The 22,508-nt window shown below is 36.6% G+C and overlaps 1 protein-coding gene across 3 annotated transcripts; it reads right to left on the minus strand.

The window, feature by feature from the left end:
• Positions 1 to 465: 465 nt before the first annotated feature.
• LOC121859097 (putative methyltransferase C9orf114) lies at positions 466 to 22,229 on the minus strand. Of its 3 annotated transcripts, none has more exons than XM_042355779.1 (7): positions 22,056 to 22,229; positions 15,173 to 15,613; positions 11,965 to 12,115; positions 11,606 to 11,843; positions 6,990 to 7,110; positions 2,873 to 3,143; positions 466 to 2,022 (listed from the first exon to the last, which is right to left on the minus strand). In XM_042355779.1, coding segments are annotated over exons 1-6 (1,221 nt in total). In that variant the 5' UTR covers positions 22,057 to 22,229; the 3' UTR covers positions 466 to 2,022; positions 2,873 to 2,874. The 3 variants fall into 3 exon arrangements, with proteins under 3 accessions (XP_042211713.1, XP_042211712.1, XP_042211714.1); XM_042355778.1 differs by having other exon boundaries at positions 466 to 763; positions 22,056 to 22,228; XM_042355780.1 differs by lacking the exon at positions 22,056 to 22,229 and adding an exon at positions 21,664 to 21,869 and having other exon boundaries at positions 466 to 763; positions 15,173 to 15,621.
• Positions 22,230 to 22,508: the final 279 nt, after the last annotated feature.

Consider the following 22,508-nt stretch of genomic DNA (forward strand, 5'->3'; position numbering starts at 1 on the left):
GCACGAACATGTGACTGGTAAATACAAAACAGTTAGGAAGTTGATAATATCTTAAATGTGCTTACTTTATTAATATAAGTCACAAAAAGTTTGGTGGTGATGTCTTCCCAGTTGATTTTGGCTCCATCAATTTTATGAATTCTAGTCCAAAAATCCACCAACTTATGCTTTTTAAACGAAAATCACTTAGAAAATAGCTAAAATGTTGAATAAATGATCTTAAATGCCCTTACCTGATTAGTAATAGCATCTGTAAAATGAAATGTCTCCAGCAGCTGAACAGGATATGCCGTTGGCGGTAGACTTGCCACAAGTCTGCTAAAAAGTTCATAATACTGTACGTATTGACCATAAAAACAGTACAGTTTAATGTGTGTAAAAAAAGTTTACCTCGTATTAAATTACTTGTCTGTTTTTCTTTGTTCATTAATTTATTCTCAAAACAAAGGAAAATAAAACTTCTGCTAATATCTGACTTTTATTCATGAAAATACTGGAAATGGTTAGTCATAAAAATATTTCATAGTAATTTTCATGGATTCAATGACAATTAATTAAAATGATGAACAATACCTAAAACTCCGTTAGTCCATGTAGATTATCTTGATACAGGTAGTTGGCTGTCTGTCATCTGTGCCCTTGTGAACTTTTTACATTTTTGACTCATCAAAAACTACCAGCTAAACAGTATTGTTATAACTTTCTATAAATTTTCTGTGGATGGTCCTCTTTCAGTAGATGCCATCCAAGATTGTTACAATTCCTATAAAGAAAAAAATGGAAAAGTAATCCTGGAAACTTTTTATCTGACAAAGCCCAAAGCTTGGCAACTCTCATGATATAGGGAAACTTACTCTGGGGCCATTGAGTCCTTAGAGAGGGACCCCAATGTCATCCAAGAGTTGTGTAATAATCCAAATTGAGTGGGTTACTGCCCTTCCCTTCCCACTGCATCATCTGGCTCAAATAAAGGTTTTGGTACAGCAGTTGCCTGAAATCATGTCAGTTCCTAGTTGACCACATTTGTGAATGCTTTTATTTACTTATTAAATCAGAAGGTGTCTTTTACCCCTGTTGAAAAATCAGGAATGGTTAACAAGGGGTTTACAACAAATCAGGTGATATCACATGTAAATGAATGAGTTTACTTAGAATAATTTTTTGTAGGTTTGGCTTCATTTCATTTGAGGTTGGTGATACAGGGGAAGGAAAGGGTGATTGGAACATCCATGTGGATCAACTGATTTTAGCCCTGGCTGACAGTTTGCCCTGTCTCAGGAATCTTAGAAGCCCCTAATAAAAGTTGTCCTACTCAACAAGAGCTGACTAGATACAGCATTAGCCAATATATTCTATACAGTATATATATTCCTCAAAGTTTCAGAATTAATACTGTATGCTGAAACTCTGTGGAATGTTCTTAAGATGGTTCCCTATTAAAGTCGTATTATTAAAGTGTTTACCACAATAAATGGATCTTAAGGCCCCATGGGCCAATTATTGTTGTGTAATTAGTATGTATGATATCAAGCACGAGTCTAAAAAAAAAAAAAAATATCATCTTATGAATATAATAACAGTTAAAATAGTTATACAAAATAGCACTTATCATGATATTTCATCTTATAGCCAGTCAAGTATATATACATGCAAATACATTGTGTGTTGCACACTTAGCAATTAGTCTAGGATCCAGAAGACCTTGATGTTCATGACCAGGACTAATTTGAATGATCAGTAAATTTTACAAAAAGCAACACAAACCCTAAACTGGGATATCAGAAGTCCTGGGTTTATCTCTTTCATGTACAGAGTGAAGAGACAAGGTTAACTCTAACATCACAGACACAACTGTGCAATGACTGTTAAAACTTAACCACAAATGGTTGTCTTATCTCTATCTCACTCATGTGAGGTGGACCTCCGAGCTGCCTAGTTCCATGCTTACCGGTAGCCACAAAATGGATTTTAAACCAATCCTTCATTTCAGGTCAGCTGCCCTTCACTCGATGGCTTGAGTATCTGAAGCATGAAATGGGAGGAAATGCTATTTTATGTTCCATGCTATTGGGACACTGCACCCTATAAGGAAGTTAACTCTAAAATTAAACAACTGATAGTAAGCTGACAAGGAAAACCTTACAAACTTTTTAACTCCACACAGACCATAACAGTGGATTCCTGATCCAAGTGGCTCACATATGTACAAGCCGGCAATCAGGCATCTTCCTACTGGATAGCAAAGATACATATACACTCCAATAAACCTATAGAAAATATAAGATCATAAGCTTGGCTTCTACAGACTAGCTGAGCTGATAGATGGATTTGACAATCATATTAAATAAAAGCCTAAGAAGCTCCACATGTGGTGTTATTAACCCCTTCACATGTCTGAGACCCAGCTAGTTGAATGCCTGAACTAAGTTACGTTAACCAGAGGATGGTGTGAGTGTAGAAGGAGCAATTTTTTTTTACACAAAATACGTGTCATTATATTCTATGAAATGCTATGTATCGATTTTATTATCATAGCAATAAATATGGCAGCTCAACCCCGTTACGCACGGTATTTTTAAACTTAAGATTCTTGCTGATTTTGGCGGAATTTTTATTGTTATTATTACTCCCGTATTTCCTTTTGGTGTCAATCAGTTGAATCTACTAGTTACCTGGATACCAGATAACTGGGATTTTAATATATATAGGTAATACTGTACATACTTAGTTCATTGGATTTTAACTCGTTATTAAGATTAATCTCCAGCACTAACATCAAGGTCTCCTGGGTCCTAAATGGATAGGATACTATGTTTACATACTGAAACCACCTAGTGAGAGATGGCTGGCCATAAGTTAATCAATAATTTACCTTCATGAAGTCTGTGGGTCTTTCGACTTTTTTCGTTTTTGAGACTTGAGGTTGGAATCACAATTTTGGACATCTTTACTTGGTTCCATTATCCCCTTGGGCACTAATTTGTCTTGTAATACACAGAGGCTGATTAGTACAGCCTCCTCTGTTCGTATGGTGCGAGTCTGCTGAAGTGGGCACGTATTGGTATAAAAATCGAAGAGATGAAGTGGTTCTGTTGCTTCAAGTTCAGAATCTGCTTCTACTGCTGCCTCAAGTCCCTCTACTCCTGGAAAATATAATAAAAACTTGTTGAAAATATAATTACCAGGACTTACTCTACCCATTTCCCCAGTTTACATTTGGGAATTCAAACCTTTATATGGCAACTTATATTGAGGGAATATAAAACTAGCAAAGTATAATACAATAGACATGATATAACATCATTTTACACACTTATAAGTAAATTTACCATTAACATTATTACAACAGTCACTTCCACACACCACCACCATAATCAACCCCCCCCCCCCACCACCTCAATACTCACCTGAATACACATGAAAATTTTTTTAATAGGATTAGTGGAATATCAGTGTTCCACCAATGAAATGGCACAGTATTTCTTAAGGACATACCAAGTACGTACAGTACACCCCCTGGTGCACTGCTTGGTGTTCTAGAATGTACAAGATACATCCACAGACTGAAGGGGAAGATACAAATGTTTGAAGACTCTCAGGTACTTTAGGAACAGAAAAGCCAACAAATAAAATAACTCTCTCTCCAATTAGAATCATCTCTTTATGAAACATTTCCTATGATGGAATATGCAGTACTGTAGTCCAAATTCTCCTGGGATTGTTTCAAAGCTGCTCTCTGTAGGGTAGAGCCTCCTCCAGATTCATCTTACCACAATAGGAAGAAGCAGAGGGCTCCAATCTAATTCTCTTATGAAAAGTGTTATAATTAACAAACTCTGAGATAAAGTGACACAATCCAAATCCATTTGACTTCACCTAATCAAGAAAGGGATGACTGCATTAAAATGCTACATGTTCATCTACAATCAGTAGCTCATCTAGTACTTGCACCCCCATTTAAGTTATACTGTATTAACTTTATTCAAGGCTGAACAACAATGAGATAGTTCACAAAACTGGGCGGGAGCATGGCTTCCAAAGATTTAGATCGTGTTTAACCAACCTCCAAGAAAGTTTTGAAGACTGGCTAAAACTATAATGAGAATAAATATTTCAATGTAGTCTTTTTGGATTTCCAGAAAGCATTTGACTCTGTTCCACACAAAAGACTTCTATGCAAATTAAATAAATTGGGAATTAAGGCCAAATCCTAAACCGGGTTGAGGATTTTCTAAGTGGTAGAAAGCAGAAGGTGGTGATAAATGGAGTGGAATCCAGCTGGAAAGCCATTACCAGTGGTGTTCCACAGGGAAGTGTTATTGGGCCTTTATTATTTATTAGTTATATAAATGATATGACATCTGAAATTGATATATCATCGTGTAAAATATTTGCCGATGATACCAAGATCTATGAAGAGGTTAAGATGGATTCAGAGGAGATTTCAGGATTGCAGAGAAATTTAAATCTGATGAACAATTGGTCAGAAGAGTACATGTTAAACTTTAACCCGAGCATCGTAACTGCTAATCTAATACTGTGTGTTGAATAGCAGAACGATAGAAATAATGTAAGAAATTTAGTTAGGGAGTTATATATATGTTGCATTTCATTTAGGTTATACAGGTATTTAGTTAAAGTAATATTTAATAGTTACCTGAATTGTAAATAATTACTCCTGATTTAAATAATAGTTTTACACAAGTCTACCTTCCTTTGTCTGCACGAGCATCCTACCAGGTACCGTTGAATGTCAAATTACCTGCCATCGTCAGTTCCTTAACGATCCTGACCAGAAAAACACAACACTTATCACCTTCAGTAAAAACCTGCGATCATGGAGGGGCTCACTAACTAAGCTCAACCATTAATTCCTGACCTCCATCCACATCAACAAACCTTGAGTATCAATTTATATTGTAGGATATCCTAACATTAAATAGTAATATCTCCGTTAGCCCGAATCCCTCAAACCCGGAATTTAAATTTTCTCGGAAAATCGCTTACAAAGCCGTAATTTTCCTGATAATTCCGGCGTTGGGAAAAATTTTCTGAGGAGCACATTTTCCGGAAAATTCTGAGAAAAATTTCCCGATACCCGGAAAATTCCAGAAATTTCCGGGGATGCAGGAAATTTTTTACGGGTTTCAGAGATGAAAAGCAAGCACATTTTCCAAAAATTCTGAGAAAATTTTTTCCGGTACCCGGATAATTCCGGGGACGGGGGATATTTTTCTGGGTTTGAGAGATGATGTAATGGTCAATTTCTGGAGCTTCCAAGAAAATTTTTCTGTTACCCGGAAAATTCCGGGGATGAGGGATTTTTTTCCAGCTTTGAGAGTCGTCCCGTTACCTGGAAATCTCTCATTCCCGGAAATGCTTTACACCAATTGTTCCGGCTCACGGAGATATCACTGTACTGTACTTTGTAAGTAGTTTGATGTAATAGTGTAATTTAAACTCCGACATTGCCACTAAGGTAATCACCCATTTCAAGTACGTATTTATTTAATGCATATAAAGTAACGTAAATAATTCTTGTCCTGATATCAACCAATTCAGGACAATAATAATCCTCAAATTGATTATTACATGAATAACCAAAGGCTGAATGTGGTAAAGGAAGATAATGATCTTGGAGTAACAACTTAATGCTTAAGAGTCATATAGCAAAATCAATTGCAAAGACAAACCAGTCACTCGGCATTATTAAGAGAACGTGTACCGACATAAATGAAGAACTCTTTAAAGACTCTATACAGTATTTAACCTACATTCGGCCTCACTTGGAATATTGTGTACAGGTATGGATGCCGTATCACAGAGGTGAGATTGATAGTACAGTATGGAGCAAGTGCAGAGAAGAGCAACAAAAAATGTACCATCACTGACCAACCTATCTTATGAGGGAAGGCCAACAAAATTGGGATTAACCACTTTGGAAGAGAGAAGGAGTAGAGGAACCTTAATTGAGACATACAAAATAATGAATGGTTATGAAAATGAAGACAAATTTTTCCAAGACCGAATGTATCAAGGTAACTTAAGAGGACATAACCACACATTACAAAAGCAAAGAAAAACAAAGAAAAAAGAAGACATGCTTTCAGTCAACAAGCAGTGGACAAATGGAATAATCTGGATCAATATGTTGTTCAATAGCATCCATTAACCAATTCAAGACCTACCTTGATATAGTCAATGCGTAGATGTGAGCCGAATCTGGCAATAAATTCCGACAGGGATAATCTTCACCAGGATACTACTACTACTACTACTACTACAGGGTACTATCAAAACTTTCCCTAATCTTTTATTATCAGAAAATAATATGTAAATTCAGAGTAAGGATAATGCTAAAATTTCACTTCATTAGTTTATCAATTAAGACCAACTAATTACAATATGTCAGCATGGGCATGGTAGGACTCCCAGCACAGCTCACAGTTTTAAATTATTTTATCCATTTAACTTACCTACTAGCTGTACTTTAACATCCATTATAAATGCTGCAGCTTTAATATACTACAGTCATCTAAGTATAACTGATATTAACAAATGATGCTGATGACTTCAACATCTTTCTGGTTTTACAAACAAATAAACTAATTTAAACTAAATGTACAGACCAAGTATTTATACAGGTTCTGGATGTTTTCACTTGTCCAATTGTCAGTGTTATGGTAATGTATAGTACTGGTATTTTTCATAATGGTCATAGCTTGTTGTGCTTGTATATTCAGCTTCTGGCCAACACCTATGCCATGGTAACAAGTCTCATCTGTTGAATGTGCCACAACTCATAATATATAGATCAGGAGTCAGGTATGAAAGATGAACAACTCAAGATGCTACCAATCCATAAATGCTTTCCCTTCTCATTACTTTAATGGGTTCTGAATTCACCAACACATCAAATTCTTTCTTACAAATACATTTACAATATCTTTCTCAAACTCTAAAATACAGAACATTGCTATAAGTCTTACCTCCAAACACAATGAGTGCATGGGAGAATGTTGGGTATTCTGTCTTTTTTATGTCTTCTCCTTTATCTGAAGTCCCAATCAAGAGGTCATATCCATCTGGAAATCTGCTACCAGTCAAAACCTGTAAAATACAAATGCAGAATTGAGTGTTTTAGCTGTCCTGGTCTGTCTAAGATACCAGTCCTCATTGACTGAAAGAAGATTCTTTTTGATCAATACAAGTTTGTGGAGTTTATAAACAACTCTTTATCAATACTCTTTCTACATCGATAAAAATATACTGTACTAGTTTTCATTTCCTTTTGGTACTCTTTAATAAATTAATAGACTGGAAGAATTAACCAAATTGCTATAAGAAGAAAAGTTTGAATCTCTTTTATATATAAAATCATGTGTGAACTTGTAAGACACAAGGGAAAAAGAAAATTAAAATATTGTTTAAGTGCTTTCGTGTACTGTACAGTAAGCCCTTGTTTAACGTTGTCGGGTTTCGTTATAACGTCACTACTCTTTAGATACCCATGATTCGGACATCCTGCTAATTCGGTATAACGTCGTCACGCGGACTACTGTACTTTGTACGGCGCATCACCCTTTCTCACCCAGTCAGAGCGGGAGGAGGAGCCCCCCTCCGGGTCTCAGTGACTCGCCACCCTCCTCCTCTCCTCTCCACTACCCACCACACACTCGCTCCACCTCCGCCCATCAGTGAGTACAATACAAAATTATTTAGTTTATTTATCTTTTTGGATGTATAATATATACTATTTTCTATAAAAATTTCATTGAATTTATGTATATGTACAGTAGGGGGCAGGGAAAACACACTTTTATTTGAGTTGCAGGCTGCACTTTTCAGGCATCGTTTGTATGGCTGTAACAAACACCTGTGCAAAATTTCATGCCATTTCATGCATACTTACCCTGCCGCATCGCGAACGACTTTTTGTCAACTTTTAGTGTATACCAAAAATTAGGTGTCATTTAATGTTTTCCAGGATAATGATAAATTTTACAAGGGTGACATCGATTTAATTCACATGTTATTTTACAGGTACACCGTATAGAAAATCATTACAAGTTCATATTGAAATTCTTTTTTGTGCGGAACCTTGGCATCATTTTCCTAGACAATAATCTTTGCCTAATATATCCATCTCTCGATTCGTATCCCGTCACTTCAGTGCAAGCTTCAGTCATCACTTTTATGCCTCTCTCGACCGCCTGAGTGCTGTTTGGCCACTTGGGCACCACTAATGGTGTCTCAAGAATGTCATTAACCTGTAGATTTGACAGAGAAGCAATGTAAGGAGGCTCAGTCTTGAGTTCATTCCTCCAGTTAATCATGGAATGATAGTTTTTTGCTTGCCACTTTAGTTTCGGAGTCACCACCTTTCTCATGTTGACTACAGGAGGCACATCCTCATTCCCATCTCCATCTTTACCCTCCTCATCAGTATAGTTTAACAAATTCTCGTCAACAGCAGCATCAGAATCTTCCTCCTCCTCTTCAGATCTGCCAGTGCATTCTTCCTTTTGCTGATTCTCCTCTCTAATTTTTCTTATCATTGAGACAGCTTTTTCTCTAACAGTCATGTCCTCATCTGCACACATACCAAGAAGAAGTTGATCTGTGTGGGCAAAGTATGCATTTCTCTGGACAGCCTTCTTCACTATCGTCTCCTCCTCACTATTCAGGTGTTTCATATATAGCAGGGACTGGAATACGTTCCTTGAGCCGTGTGTTACGTAAGGGTGTATCTTGATGTAAAACCACATTGGAGCACTGAACTTTATTATTGTAATGACAATTCTTTTCAACTCATGGCTGGGTCTTGATGTTGCTACATACAGCCTGAGGATTCTACTCCATAAGGTGTTCCACCTTGACACACAGGGAGGACCTGGCTCAATAGCAGCCAAGTCATCTTCAACAACACCTGTGATAACTCCTTTACAAATCCTATACAGGTATTTCTGATCCCAGGACAGATCTTTCTCCACTTCATCATTAAACACAGGGAAATCAGGGAAACTGACTGGCTGGAAGGCGACAACTGGAAGCTCAGACAAAGACTCCTTGATCTGCTTTCCAATGGGACCATGCCAATGCTCAGGACCACTTGGTTTACCATCATAGTGATAAAAAACTGCGCGGAAAGGCAGCTCATTTCCGTGAAGCTGACACATGAAATAATGGAGCGGGTGACCAAGTAACATTTCAAGATGATGAATGACTCCATTTTCTGATCCTACATTTACATTGGTTCCATCACAACCAACACACACAATGGGCTGCTGGGTTAGATTTTTCTCCACCAGAAACTCGTGAATAGTTTTGGCAATCTGCTTTCCGTGTCCAGTCTTGGGAGTCACATGTGTGAGATATTCATTGCCAGGCTCAACCATGATGACATAATGATCTTTCACCATCATCCTCGAACTCCATTTCTCGGTCTTCTCATTCTTTATCATCACACGAGTGGCGGTCTTCTTACCATCAAAATAGAGTGACGTCAAATTATCTAAACTAGCCATCTCAATTTCTTGCCTCTTAAATCGGTATTTTTGTCTCGCATCCCGCAGCTTATGTGGTCCAATAACCTGACTCTTGTCATCCTTTGTGATAATGCCATAGTCAGTTAAGGTGGCAGTAGCAATGGCAGCTCCAGCATAATCACTAATCAAGTATCGGTCACAAGCGGCAGCCAGTGTAGGGAGTCTTGTTCGGTTCTGTGAACTGGTGTCTGTCAGAGCCCTTGGATCAGGGACAAAATCAGCATCAGTATTGACGAGAGGAATATCTCTTGAATCATCTGAATTATCCTCAACATAAGAGATATGAAAAAAAAGTTGATAAACACTGAACAGAACATTGCACCGCCACAGCGGCTGTTTGGCTAGTACTGTAGGTAAATTTAAAAATTTCAGTAGAAAATGCGGCAGACTAAACCTCGACATATCAGCTTCAAATTTGGCATGGAGTCTTAGATATGTATAAGGAACAATGCCTGAAGAGTGCAGCTTTGAGCAAAATTTCACTGCCCCCTAATGTACAGCTCCTCCCCGACTTACAACAGGGTTAGGGACCCAAATCCAGGTCGTAAGTCGAAATGGTTGTAAGTAAAAAATGCTTAAATAATACATAGAAAATCTAAAAAGGGGGTGTCTCTTTTTCTTCTCAGCACCACAAACTCTCACTTTTAAGCTTGCCAGCCATTTTAAAGTGAATTACAAACAACAAGTTTGTCAGTACACAGTGCAATCACTGACGTTGGGACTCGAAAATACGTAATTTGACAAAATTTTAGTACGACTGAGGCAGGTTGTAAGTGCGGGTGGTCATAAGTCGAGTAGGTCGTACGTCGGGGAGGAGCCGTACTGTATTTTATGGGGCAAAGGGAGGCTGGGGAACGTAACTCCCATATTTTATCTAATTCTTATGGGGAAAATTTATTACGTTCACGTTGCGGTTTTCAGGAATGGAACCACGACGTTAAGCGAGGACTTACTGTATTCAATATAGAGTCAGAGAGAGCTACATGATGTCCCTGTCACACCTTGGAGGCAAATGACTCACCCCGGGTCCAAAAAGGGAGGGGGTGCAGGTAGCTATGTAAGATCACGCCAACCTAATCCTCAGGTAGCTAGATAAGGTCAGGTCAATCTAATCCTCAGGTCGCATCATTCAGGTGAGGTCTTTAATTTTCATACATTGGTCACTATGAAACATTTTCAATATAATACTATCAAATGTGCGCAAACCTCTACTTATACTGTATTAATACTTTCTGTCCTGAATTAATGCTGATTCAAAAACATTTCTGTTTACAAGATCATTACATTTAATCAATGAAGAAGCTTTTGGCCAACCAATGGGGTGGCAGTTTTTACTCATGTGAACAAATAAAGCCCTGAATTTATCGAAGATGAATATGAAAGAATTGATGCAATAGGTAAGAAACTATGTTATCCTTCATAAGTTCTAAAAAATATCCCTATGAAAACACTGTGGAAAAACTTTTGATTAAGAATAGTCCCTATAAAGAATGTACTGTACAGTAACTCTTTTTATATTGGACAGACAGGAAAAGACTTGAAATCAAAGGGAAGTAAAAAAAATATTCTGTGAGAATCACAGGTCAAATATCGGTGCTACTATAGCGTGTGGTCTACAAAGATGTGTTTAGTCTAACTAAACCTAATCTGACCTAACCTATATATCTTGTAGACCACACGCTATAGTAGCACCCAAATACCGAATGCTTTATTTGTTCACATGAGTGAAAACTGCCAAAGGCATCTATAATCATGAAGTGTAATAATCTTGTAAACATAAATGTTTTTAAATCAACATTAATTCAGTTGACAAAAAGTAAAAATATGAATATAAGTAGAGGTTTGCACACATTTGATAGCATTATAATGAAAATGTTTCACCCCCAATAATTTCCCAACTTATATGTTTTAGTGTATCCAACACAAGAGGGGAAGGAAGAAGAGTAAATCTAAGAGACAAATATAGCAAAGAATATGCAATTGTATATACTGTACTGTACACAGTGTACAGGTATATAATATTACATGTGTATATAAAAATTCATACAATACTCTACCTCTGTAAGTGAGTGTGCCACTCTAACTCTGTAGCCCCAGTAATAGCCTGCCTCTACCCTTGGCTCGTCAGGTGACACAACAGTGCCAAATGGTTTCCGCATTTCCCGTGCTTCAGGAGGCAACTTAACAGTAACCCTTAACCCTGGTTCCAGCTTCTGATCAATAGAGACATTGGTAGCAAGACCAACATCCACGAAAGACATCAACTTACTGCCTCTCTCCAAAACCACACCTTCCCTTTAATAAAAAATAATACAAATTATAATATCTTTTGGCCAACAGAATTACTGTACATTTTAAAATGACAACAACTTGATAGTTCAGGGTCTGGCTCCATTTTACAAAAAGTTTAAGTCACCTGTATTCACACCACTGATTGAAACGTAAGTGATGGGGACAGTTGAGAGCATTTAGTACACCAACACTCCTCAGATAATGGTGGAACTTAAATAAGTGTTTCCTGAGGTACTGGGGGCACTCCTGATACTCCAACAACATCTGCATCATTTCTGAAAAAAAAAGTATTGTACAGTACTGTGATTATACACCAAATATAACTTCCTCAGTGTTTTTATAAGGGGTTTTATGCACACATACTGTACTGTGCTTATGCATCTTTTAAAGAGTTCCTTACCCTCCCTTAATTTAATTACATACAGTATTTGAAAAACAAAGCAAAATTTTGATTAGCTTAGTCTGGCTTGATTGGAATCATATTTACTTTTAAAACAATTAATGATCTCTGCCACCAGTACAACCTAGGGTAGTCTATTCCACTGATCAATTCCCTGTACCTCAATGAATTCTATATTTACACTTTTCTGCAGCAAAATTTGAGAAGTTTGTGTTAATGACCTCTTGTCCTTTGATCTTCAATGATTCAAAAGAAATTTTCAATCACTATTGTCATTATCATCTCAAAGACGTGAATCATAATTACGATTCTTCTTTCTTGAATGATATAGATTCGTCCAGCGAGTGCTACATTGTATCATTTATTCAAGAAAAGATAAGCCAACTAAACCTGCCTAACCTAACTATCCTAACTTAAATACAATATTTTACATCAAACCGTACTGTATTAGGTTAGGTTATGTTGACCCATGTTATCTCAGATTAATTAAATCCTTAAAGTCACTGGAAGCATTTATATGGAATGATCAGCGGAAAAATAAAAATACTGTACTGTATAAAAATTGCAATTACTGTACAGTACTTCACTTCATTTGCAGTCTACCCAGCATGAAGAATTTTTTCAATACAAAACTAGTCACAAATTCTAGTTAGGAGTGCACAAGAACAGTTAAGTACAGTATTACCATAAATTCTAAAAGAAAAACCGTACTGTAATTACAAGTGCTGTACGTACAGTATCAACCATAAGTGTCACAAATAAACCACTTATTTCATCTAGTTTTGTACTGGAAAAAACAAAATTGCCCTTGAGACAAAAGAACACAGCAAAATAGTTGCAGGAATTGCACTTTTTGTACCTTTTTCCATGTAGTTTTTCTCTTTATTTGTGTGTGTTTATATATGGTACAAACACTACCAGCAACTAAACACTTATAGTGAACTTTCATACAAACACTTCCAGCAAATGCTACACAATTATGAAACAAGATCAACCAACCTAACGCTGATGTAATACTGTACAGTACGTACTACATTTTTTATTCATAAAAGGATAGGTAGGTTACATTGGTTCACTTCACACCGTACAATTCAGGAAATGTAGCAGACATTGAAAGCATTTGAGTATATTAAATGGTCGCTGGAAGCAATCGTATGTAAAATAAAGTACTGTACTGTACTTTAATCAAAATGACACTGGTGAGACAATGTGAATAGACATGGCAAAATAAATACTGTATACGTACTGTATTGTAAATGCAGTTCCTGCACCTAACTTATGGTATTCTTGACATAAGGGACAAATTGTCTTCAAATCAAAACCACAGTAGTTGAAAATGGGTGATTTATGTACAAAACTCATGGTAAACATTACTATCCTGAGTACTCACTATCAACAGGGACACATAACCACTAATGGATGAAGAAGTGTGGTGGGAAAATTATACTGTACAGTATATGATAATGAAGGACTAAACATTAATAACACATTAATATCAAATACTGTATATGCTATGCATTTGATACTGCTCTTATCACAGATAGAGAATAGGCATTACCAAAACTTGTTAACAGATTAGTGGAAAATTTTGAAAAATATGGTATAATCCTGTACAGACAAAAGTAATGTTTGTTTCCATATTGGAAGTAAATCCTAAAACAAAAATTATGGTAGGCAACAGGGAACTTAAACAAGTGAAAATTTTTGTGTATTTGGGAAGAAACATTAGCTGTGATGGTAGATGTATGAAAGAAATCAAAACAAGTATAGGGCAAGCAAAAACAGCATTTAAAAATCTAATGACCTAATGAAAAGAGACATTAACTTCAATTTGAGAAAAAAGCTGCTGAAAGGCATTATATGGCAATGACAATCATATGGGTCAGATGCATGGATACTTTCAGCAGACACCAGAAAGAGGCTGGAGGCCTTTGAAATGTAGTGTGACAGGCAAATGCTAAGAATAAGCTCCACTGACAAGGAAAACAAATGAAGAAGTACAGTACAGGGGGTCCGCGACTTACAAACGAAAGCCAATACGAATGGGGTTAAACTTGAAATTTACAGTATTTTATTTACCAGATGACTTATTTTTTGCTTTAACCTACTGTATTTTGTCATTTTATTTCTTCTTTTCTCTTAAATTAAGTGATTTTAGATGTATATAAGGACTTAGGTTATGATATACTGTAGTGGGATTTTAAACATGGTTCTGTAAGTAAGGAATGTACATGGCACGTGTTCCGACTTAATTACAAATCCGACTTAAGGACGCCCTCAAGAACGGAACCCATTCGTAACCCGGGGACCCCGTCCTATAATTAGCAAAAATTTCAAGAGAAATACTCAAAACTGTAAAGAAAAAGAAGAATTAGTTACTTTGGTTATATAATTAGAGATTAAGGGATAAGAAAAGAAATACTAATGAGCAAAGTTGAAGGTAGGGGGGCCTAGAGAAGGCAGAGACTGGGATGGATTAATGAAATTATAAACTGGGTCCCCAGAGAGATACAAAACCTTAGAGGTTTGGTAAAAATAGAATGAGAACGTTCTGTGTGGAGGACTATGTTACCAATCCTCAGATATGAGGACAGTACGGTGTGTGTGTGTGTGTGTGTGTGTGTGTGTGTGTGTGTGTGTGTGTATATATATATATATATATATATATATATATATATATATATATATATATATATATATATATATATATATATATATATATATATATATATATATATATATATATATATATATATATATATATATATATATATATATATATATATATATATATATATATATATATATATATATATATATATATATATATATATATATATATATATATATATATATATATATATATATAATCCTTAAATAATTGTGTTATACTATAAATTTGGTGAAAATTTATTCATTAAAGCCAACATACCCATTAGTTCTCTGCTCACACTAGAGGTGCCTGCAGAATACTTCTTCCGCCAGCATCCATCATCATAAACCACAATCTCATCAACAGAATAAATGTTGGCAGCTCTTGCTAATTGGCCCACAACATATGTTCGAAGCTCATCTTTAATACATGTTTCTTCCAGGATAGATGCCGGCACAGCAATACTTATAGTGTAGTTGCGAGGTTTGTTGGGTTTTGGCACGTCTACAAACTTATCTTCCAAGGAGGTCTCCCACTTTTGCCATTTATTCTTTTCTTTGAAATTACCTTGTCTACTGAAGTTCCACATTTCAAAATTTGGTCTATCAATATTTTTCGTTTTCCTGTCGGATTCAAATTCATAGTGTTCCTCCGAGTCATCTGCGAACCTTTTATGTCTTTGAAAACTGCCTGAGTTCTGTTTCTCACCGGAATACATCACTGAAATCGAAAATAAAAAATATGAATACAGTACAATCTATCATTTCTTTAGGTTACTTAATAATAATAATATAATAATACTGTACTGGTAATAAACTATATTTTTGCAAGCATAAATTTTTGCATAAAGTACAAATTCACTTAAAAATTTAAAAGAAGGATTTACAAAGTAGTAGAACATAGGATGAAAATGAAAAAAAGTTTAAAATAAGTATCTTTTGTCTTGTTTTGGAACGAAATACTTTACCAACCCAAACTAACTAAGCATACCTGTATGTTGCACTAAATGATGTTTTGTTTTTTTAATAATTGGAATGTCTGATTTGCTTGACTAATTTTCAGGTGCAATGAGCACACAATTTTTAAGTGCAACAATTACCAGTTAGTATGGAAGTACTATAGTGAAAGATGCAGTAGGACATAGCTTCTGTACCTTTGGCTTCATCATTGAACTACAGTATTTACATGTCTAATGTTTGCAAGCATTATCTCTGAGTATATTGTCAAACTACAGTAATGTTATATTACTTAGTGGTTCTTTCCTGCTAAAACCAGAAATATTGTACAGTAGTTATGTGATGCACGGTGTCATTTTGTCAGAGCTTCAAAGGCTCAGCCTAATTGCCATTTCCTTACTACAGTGTTCAGTACACCCACCTCTCGTTTTACGCGGGGGTTACATTCTTGAAAACCACCGCTTAATTCAAAAACGCGTAAATTAAACATAATTTTCCCATAAGAATACATGTACATGGTACAGATTAGGGGAACCATCATATAACGCTCTAACTTAAACCAAGCACGAGGCCAACCTCCGACACACGCTCTCACTTAAACCAAGCATGAGGCTAACCTCCGACACGCGCTCTCACATAAACCAAGCACGAGGCCAACCCCTGACACACGCTCTCCTCTCTGAAAGTGGGTGATCACATTTAATTTCACGTCCATTGCGATTGTTTTTAGTGCCTTTTTAGCTTTAGGCGCCCCAGAGGAGGCAGATGGACATTTTCCAGACATGGTCAATAGGGAAAACAGCGTTTAACACTAAAAAGGTACGTGATAAACACACAATGCAAATGAGCGCACAGAGAAAAAGTAGTGCTGGTGTGAACTGAGAAAGCGATGCGCAGGAAGCTTGCTGGACGTTGTTACAGTTGTTGTACAGAATATTTCATTATCATTATTACCTTCAGCATTAGTAGTAATGATCTTTATTATTACATTATTATAATAATTATTATTATTAATAATAATATTAAAATTGTTGATGTTGATACGACTGCGACTTTATAGTAATAACTTACAAGCACGTCACCAGGCATCACACGCTACTCCACTGCCAGGCGACCAGGAGAATACGTGCGGCAGATTTAAATTGTCTTAAGCACGTTATTTAAAAAATAGGTGAGCGTAAAATTAGCTTTTGGTATTAATTGAACAATCGCGTTATTCCAAAAACACTTAAATGAAACGCGTTTAAAATGTGAATTACAGTCTCTCCTCGACTTACAACAACCTGGACATACGACCGCCGTGGTCGTATAAAATATTTTTTACATTACGTATTTTCAAGTCCCGAAACGTTTTATCGTAATGTGACCCCGTACGACAGTGTAGGCCGGGCCGCCTCGTGGTGTACAGCATCCACGCCGTAGCCCGCTCAGTTGGTGTTTGGCCGTCGTTATTGTTGTTAGTGATCGCGCAGTGTACTGACAAAATTTTCATTTCTAATTCCCTTTAAATGACGGGCAAGTGTAAAAATGAGAGTTCTCGTGGTGTTGAGAAGAAAAAGAGACAGTCAATTACTTTTGAGATGAAAATTAAAATAATAATGAAATATGAAAATGAAAAAAAAACGGTAGCAACCATTTCACGCGACATTGGCTTCTCTCACTCGACAATATCAACAATTTTGAAGGACAAGGAACGAATTCGTGAGGTAGTGAAAGGATCAGCACCTATAAAGGGAACAATAACAACGAAAAAAAGACAAGGTCCTCTTCATGAGATGGAGAAATTACTTGTGATGTGGATGGAAGATCAGCTGCCAAAGCGTGTACCCAGTATCTAGATCGTTTATGTAGATTATGAACAAGAGTTACACGGCCCCGCTCAGATTTAACACCATCTACGCTGACCCTCTGTGTTCTATCGGTGAGCCATGATTTTATCCAATTTAAAACTTTCCCCTCGATACCAAGAGCCTTTACTTTTCTCAGAAGCCTCTGATACGGTACTCTGTCAAACACTTTGCTAAAGTCTAAGTAAATAACATCGTAATTTTCGTCATTATCTTCTACCTCGAAGACTTTCCTAAAAAACATCAGCAGATTTGTTAGACAACATTTTCCCTTTGTAAACCCATGCCGAGTCGTATATTAATTTGTTTTCTCTAAATGCGATCGGATGCTATTTGCGATATAACTGATTCAAGAAATTTACCCACTACTGACGTCAAACTAATCGGCCGGTAATTTGACGCTGATGCTATGTCTCCCTTTTTGAATATGGGTACTACATTTGCCTTGTTTCCTTAAGTCTGGCACAACGCCAGTGTCTAATGATTTTGTAAATAAATTTACGAGGGGTCCGCTAATCTGTTCCTTACACTCTTTCAAAACCTGAGGGAAAATTTCATCCGGCCCTGGGGAGTTTGTCTTCTTTAATTTATTTATCTTCTTAAGAACATGCTCTTTTCTGATAGATATTCTTTAATTTCTCTTCTTCATTTCCCCTAATTATCAGTTCCACCTCTGGAATTTCCTCGTGAATTTCTTCTGTGAAAACTGATAAGTAGCTGTTTAATGCTTTGCTTATTTCTTCACTAACATCGATCACTTCCCCGCTCTCTGACTTTAAAGGTCCCACTTTGTCCTTGACTTTTGTCCTATATACCTGGAAAAATCCCTTGGGATTCACCTTGGATTCTCTTGCTATCCTGATTTCATAGTCTCTCTTTGCCTTCCTTACATTTTTCTTAACATTCCTAGATAGTTCATTATACCTATTTCTGAACTGCTCCTCCCCTCCCTTTAATTTCTTATAAATTCCTTTCTTTATTCCTATGTCATGTTTAAGTTTTTTGGTCATCCACCTTGGCTCATTCTTATTTGACCTAATTTTTCTGAATGGTATATTTTGTTCTTGTACTTTACGTAGTATACTAGTGAATATATTACAGGTTGTACCTCTCTAGTCCGGCCTTCTGTGGTCCGGAAACTCCCGTGGTCCGGAACGATTTTAGTTTGTCCAATAGGTAGATAGGCAGCTTTTTTTTTTTTTTACTTATCTGAATTATTATTATTATTATAGGAGTATTAAATTTTTGCCCCTCAGGCCCTAATGTGGGTCAGTGACCTATTCCCGGGTGGGCTAATCCCCTTAAAAAAAAAAAGCCGCGGGAAATTAAGGTTTGTTTACATCCGGCAGTTCGGCTGCTCTCTCTCTCTCTCTCTGCTTGTCTATACAGAGCACAACATTTAACCCTTCAATATATATGAGCAGTAAATAAGTGTTGCTTTCATATTCTTATGTAAAGTAATGACGATATATTTTCACATGTGTGCACTTACATACGAGCAGTCTCACTTTTTTTTTTACCATTAATGGTTAGCTACTTATATTGTTCCATTTATTAACATTAAATAACATATTCATTTTTTTACATTAATTTTACTACAGCTAAACTCAGGGTCTTATTTTCTTCAGTTTTATATGTAGAACCAATCAGCACTGGTTTCGTAAGCTTTAACATAAACAATGCCGGCAGCCATCTCGTCTCCTCTAATATTCCACGTATTATTAATAAATTGTATTGTTAATTTTGCACACACGTACATTAATTCAATAAAAACAAATTCAGAAACATTAATTAAAATATATATGAACAGTAAATAAGTGTTGCTTTCATATTCTTATGTAAAGTAATGATGATATGTTTTCACGTGTGCGCATGCGCACTTACATATGCGATCTCTCTTTTTTCTTTACCATTATCGTTAGCTACTTCTATTGTTCCATTTATTAACATTAAATAACATTACTTAAAACAACCATATTAATTTTACTACAGCTACAACCAAGGTCTTATTTTCTTCAGTTTTATATGTAGAACCAGTCAGTCACTGGTTTTGTAATCAACGAAAACAATGCTGTGTCATTTCCTCGTGTGTTTTAATATTCTACGTATTATTAATGAATTGTATTGCTCATTTTGCACACATAAACATTAATTCAATAAAAAAGACATTCAGTAATAAACAATAATGAATCTTTTGTACATAAGAGAAATGACGCTGTTTACACGATTATGCACGTCGTCTGCACGTTGGCGGGCCGTTCAAACCCGTCGAAATTCAAGTTTCCGCCGTCAAAATTTTTATTTGTTTATTTTTTTGTGTTCCAATAAAATACGTTAAGAATTAAAAACTCGCGAAATTTGAGAAGCTACTATACGACATTTAACCCTTCAATATGTCTTCAAAGAGACCATGATGCAGAGAAAGTGGTGCTAGTGCTTCCAGGCTTAAGCACAAGTCACTATCTATCCAGGAAAAGGGTGAATTTCCATGGTCCGGCACCGGTCAGGTCCCGAGGTTGCCGGACTAGAGAGGTACAACCTGTATAGTCATGATCAATTGTTGTGTCGCCTGTGACCTCACCCGTTCCTACCGGGGACCGACCTGACTGTTCCCAGGCGACCTCACCTAGGTACCTTCTTAAACCCTCATAATCTGCCGATCGAAAGTTTGTCCCTGGTGTTGTTTCTCAGTTGTAGTTGATGTACTTTCATTTTCACCTTTCTGTGTATATAGTGTAATTATGTTTAATACTTAATATATTATTGTAATTTCTAGTTAATTATAAATATTTTTGTTCCCCTTTTATCTTCCCTTGTGTTTTCATGTTGTGGAACATTATAATAACCCCAAGACAAGTATATCCCATAACATTAGGGTTAACTTGAACTTTCAATAAACACTTTTTAACACATATGCTATAACTACGACAGTGTCTACTATAAAACACAGTGAAATTGCTTAATTTTTAAATTCGTTTTCTATGAAAAATCAGAGGCTATGAAGTCGTAAATAATTACCCAAACCGGTAAAAATCGGTCATAAAGATACAGGAGCCCTTTCGGTTTAGTACATCTTCAAATCACATAGAACCACTTACTTTTATGCAATTTCTACCTCACTTTTACATTCCTCAACCCTTACAGCCTCTTGGGAACGTGTTTCTTTCTGAAAAATAGCACAAGTGACGAACGCCTAAGAAATTAGATCAATAAATCTCCACTAGCCATTTCTTGTTTTCTACCCTGCTGGGGTTAGGGCACCCAGCAGGGGTTAGGGCTCCCCGCAGTGATTAGGGCCTCCCACAGGCGTAAGGGCCCCCTGCAGGGGTTAGGTGAGGTGAGGTGAGGTTAGGTTAGGGGTCTTGATGTTTGGTTTCTGATGTATTTGGATGTATTTTGTTCAGATCTCATCTTCGTTTTTCATTGAAAATAGCCGTTTTTGATCAAGGATGACTTGCATCTTTTTTTCTTTTCTTTTTTAACGACGCATTCCCCATGGAAACGAAGGTCAGATCTGAACAAAACACATCAAAATACATCACACATCAAAACATCTTGTGAAAAAAATCGAGGGTATGCTAAAACGAATAAGATAAAATTGCAGATTACAGCAACCAAAGAATTTGATAAAAAAAAAGTGTTATCTAACCTAACTTAATGTAATATAAGAAAATGATCATAGAAAAAATAGTTCTAGCGATTGAGTGTGGTGAAATTCAGGAATTTTGTAGTTGCTGTTTACTGCAATAAAAATTACCTAACCATGTCCTCTATACTGTAAATTAACCAGGTAAGATTTATTTTTTAAAGTAATTTACCCCTCATTTTCCCTTTACTTCAAATCCCCACCCTGCCCGTGTTCGACCAAATACGAATCTTGTATCCCCCTTTTTTTAGTCTAGAGTTATTATACATATTAATCGTTGATATTCCTTAAACCTTTGCAGTTGCGGCAAACCAGCTTACCAGGTGGGGAGGTTCTTCTTTATTAGCTGTAATATTACGAGCGGTGTTATTTAATATGTGCTTTATGATTATTTGTTTCTACTCATGTAGTATCTTTTTCTTCACGTGGCGAGTTCCCAATAACATAAAGTAATGCGGTATATCCTACACACACGCACACCGCATGTCTCCCACAGTGTTTGTATACAGTCATACTACAGCCATTCGAAAATTTCAAAATATATATTCGGTCAAATAATATTGAATTTTATGCATATTATACAATTAGAACAATTTGTATTAGTAATATCTCGCGATTATTTACATAGTTTTAAGCGTTGTAAAGCAGCAGTACTTGTATTATTTTATGAGTGAATGCAACGGTATCAAAAGAAATGGTGAAAATATACATACTTTTACTTTTATCCTCTTCACCACTGATCGGCTCGTCAGCCGCTTGGGCGATCGGTCACGTCTCTGTTACGTACTGTTGGCAAGTACTGGGCATGCACTAGCTTCTGAATGTATCTGCATCTGCTCCAGTGCTGGTCAAGTCTGGTCTTGAATGAGCTCACATTCGGTCCCTTTGTGACAACTCTGGCAGATTGTTCCAAGAGTTCACAACTCACACTCCGAAAAAGTTACCCCTCACTGTTTTCTGGGCTTGCGGCTTCCTCAACCTTGAGCTGTGACCCCTTGTGGGGCAAGCGTCCGCCAGCTCCAGGTAAGGACACTTGACTGAGTAGTGCCCCTTGAGATGTTTATACACCTCAATTAGGTCCCCCCCTTGGTCGTCTGTGGTATAAGCTAGGCAATTTCTGGCGCTCTAATCTTTCAGGGTAGCTGAGGTGCCGCAGTGCAGGCACC

Source organism: Homarus americanus, unplaced genomic scaffold, assembly GCF_018991925.1.
Source record: "Homarus americanus isolate GMGI-L3 unplaced genomic scaffold, GMGI_Hamer_2.0 scaffold50924, whole genome shotgun sequence".
Taxonomy (NCBI): Eukaryota; Metazoa; Arthropoda; class Malacostraca; order Decapoda; family Nephropidae; genus Homarus; species Homarus americanus.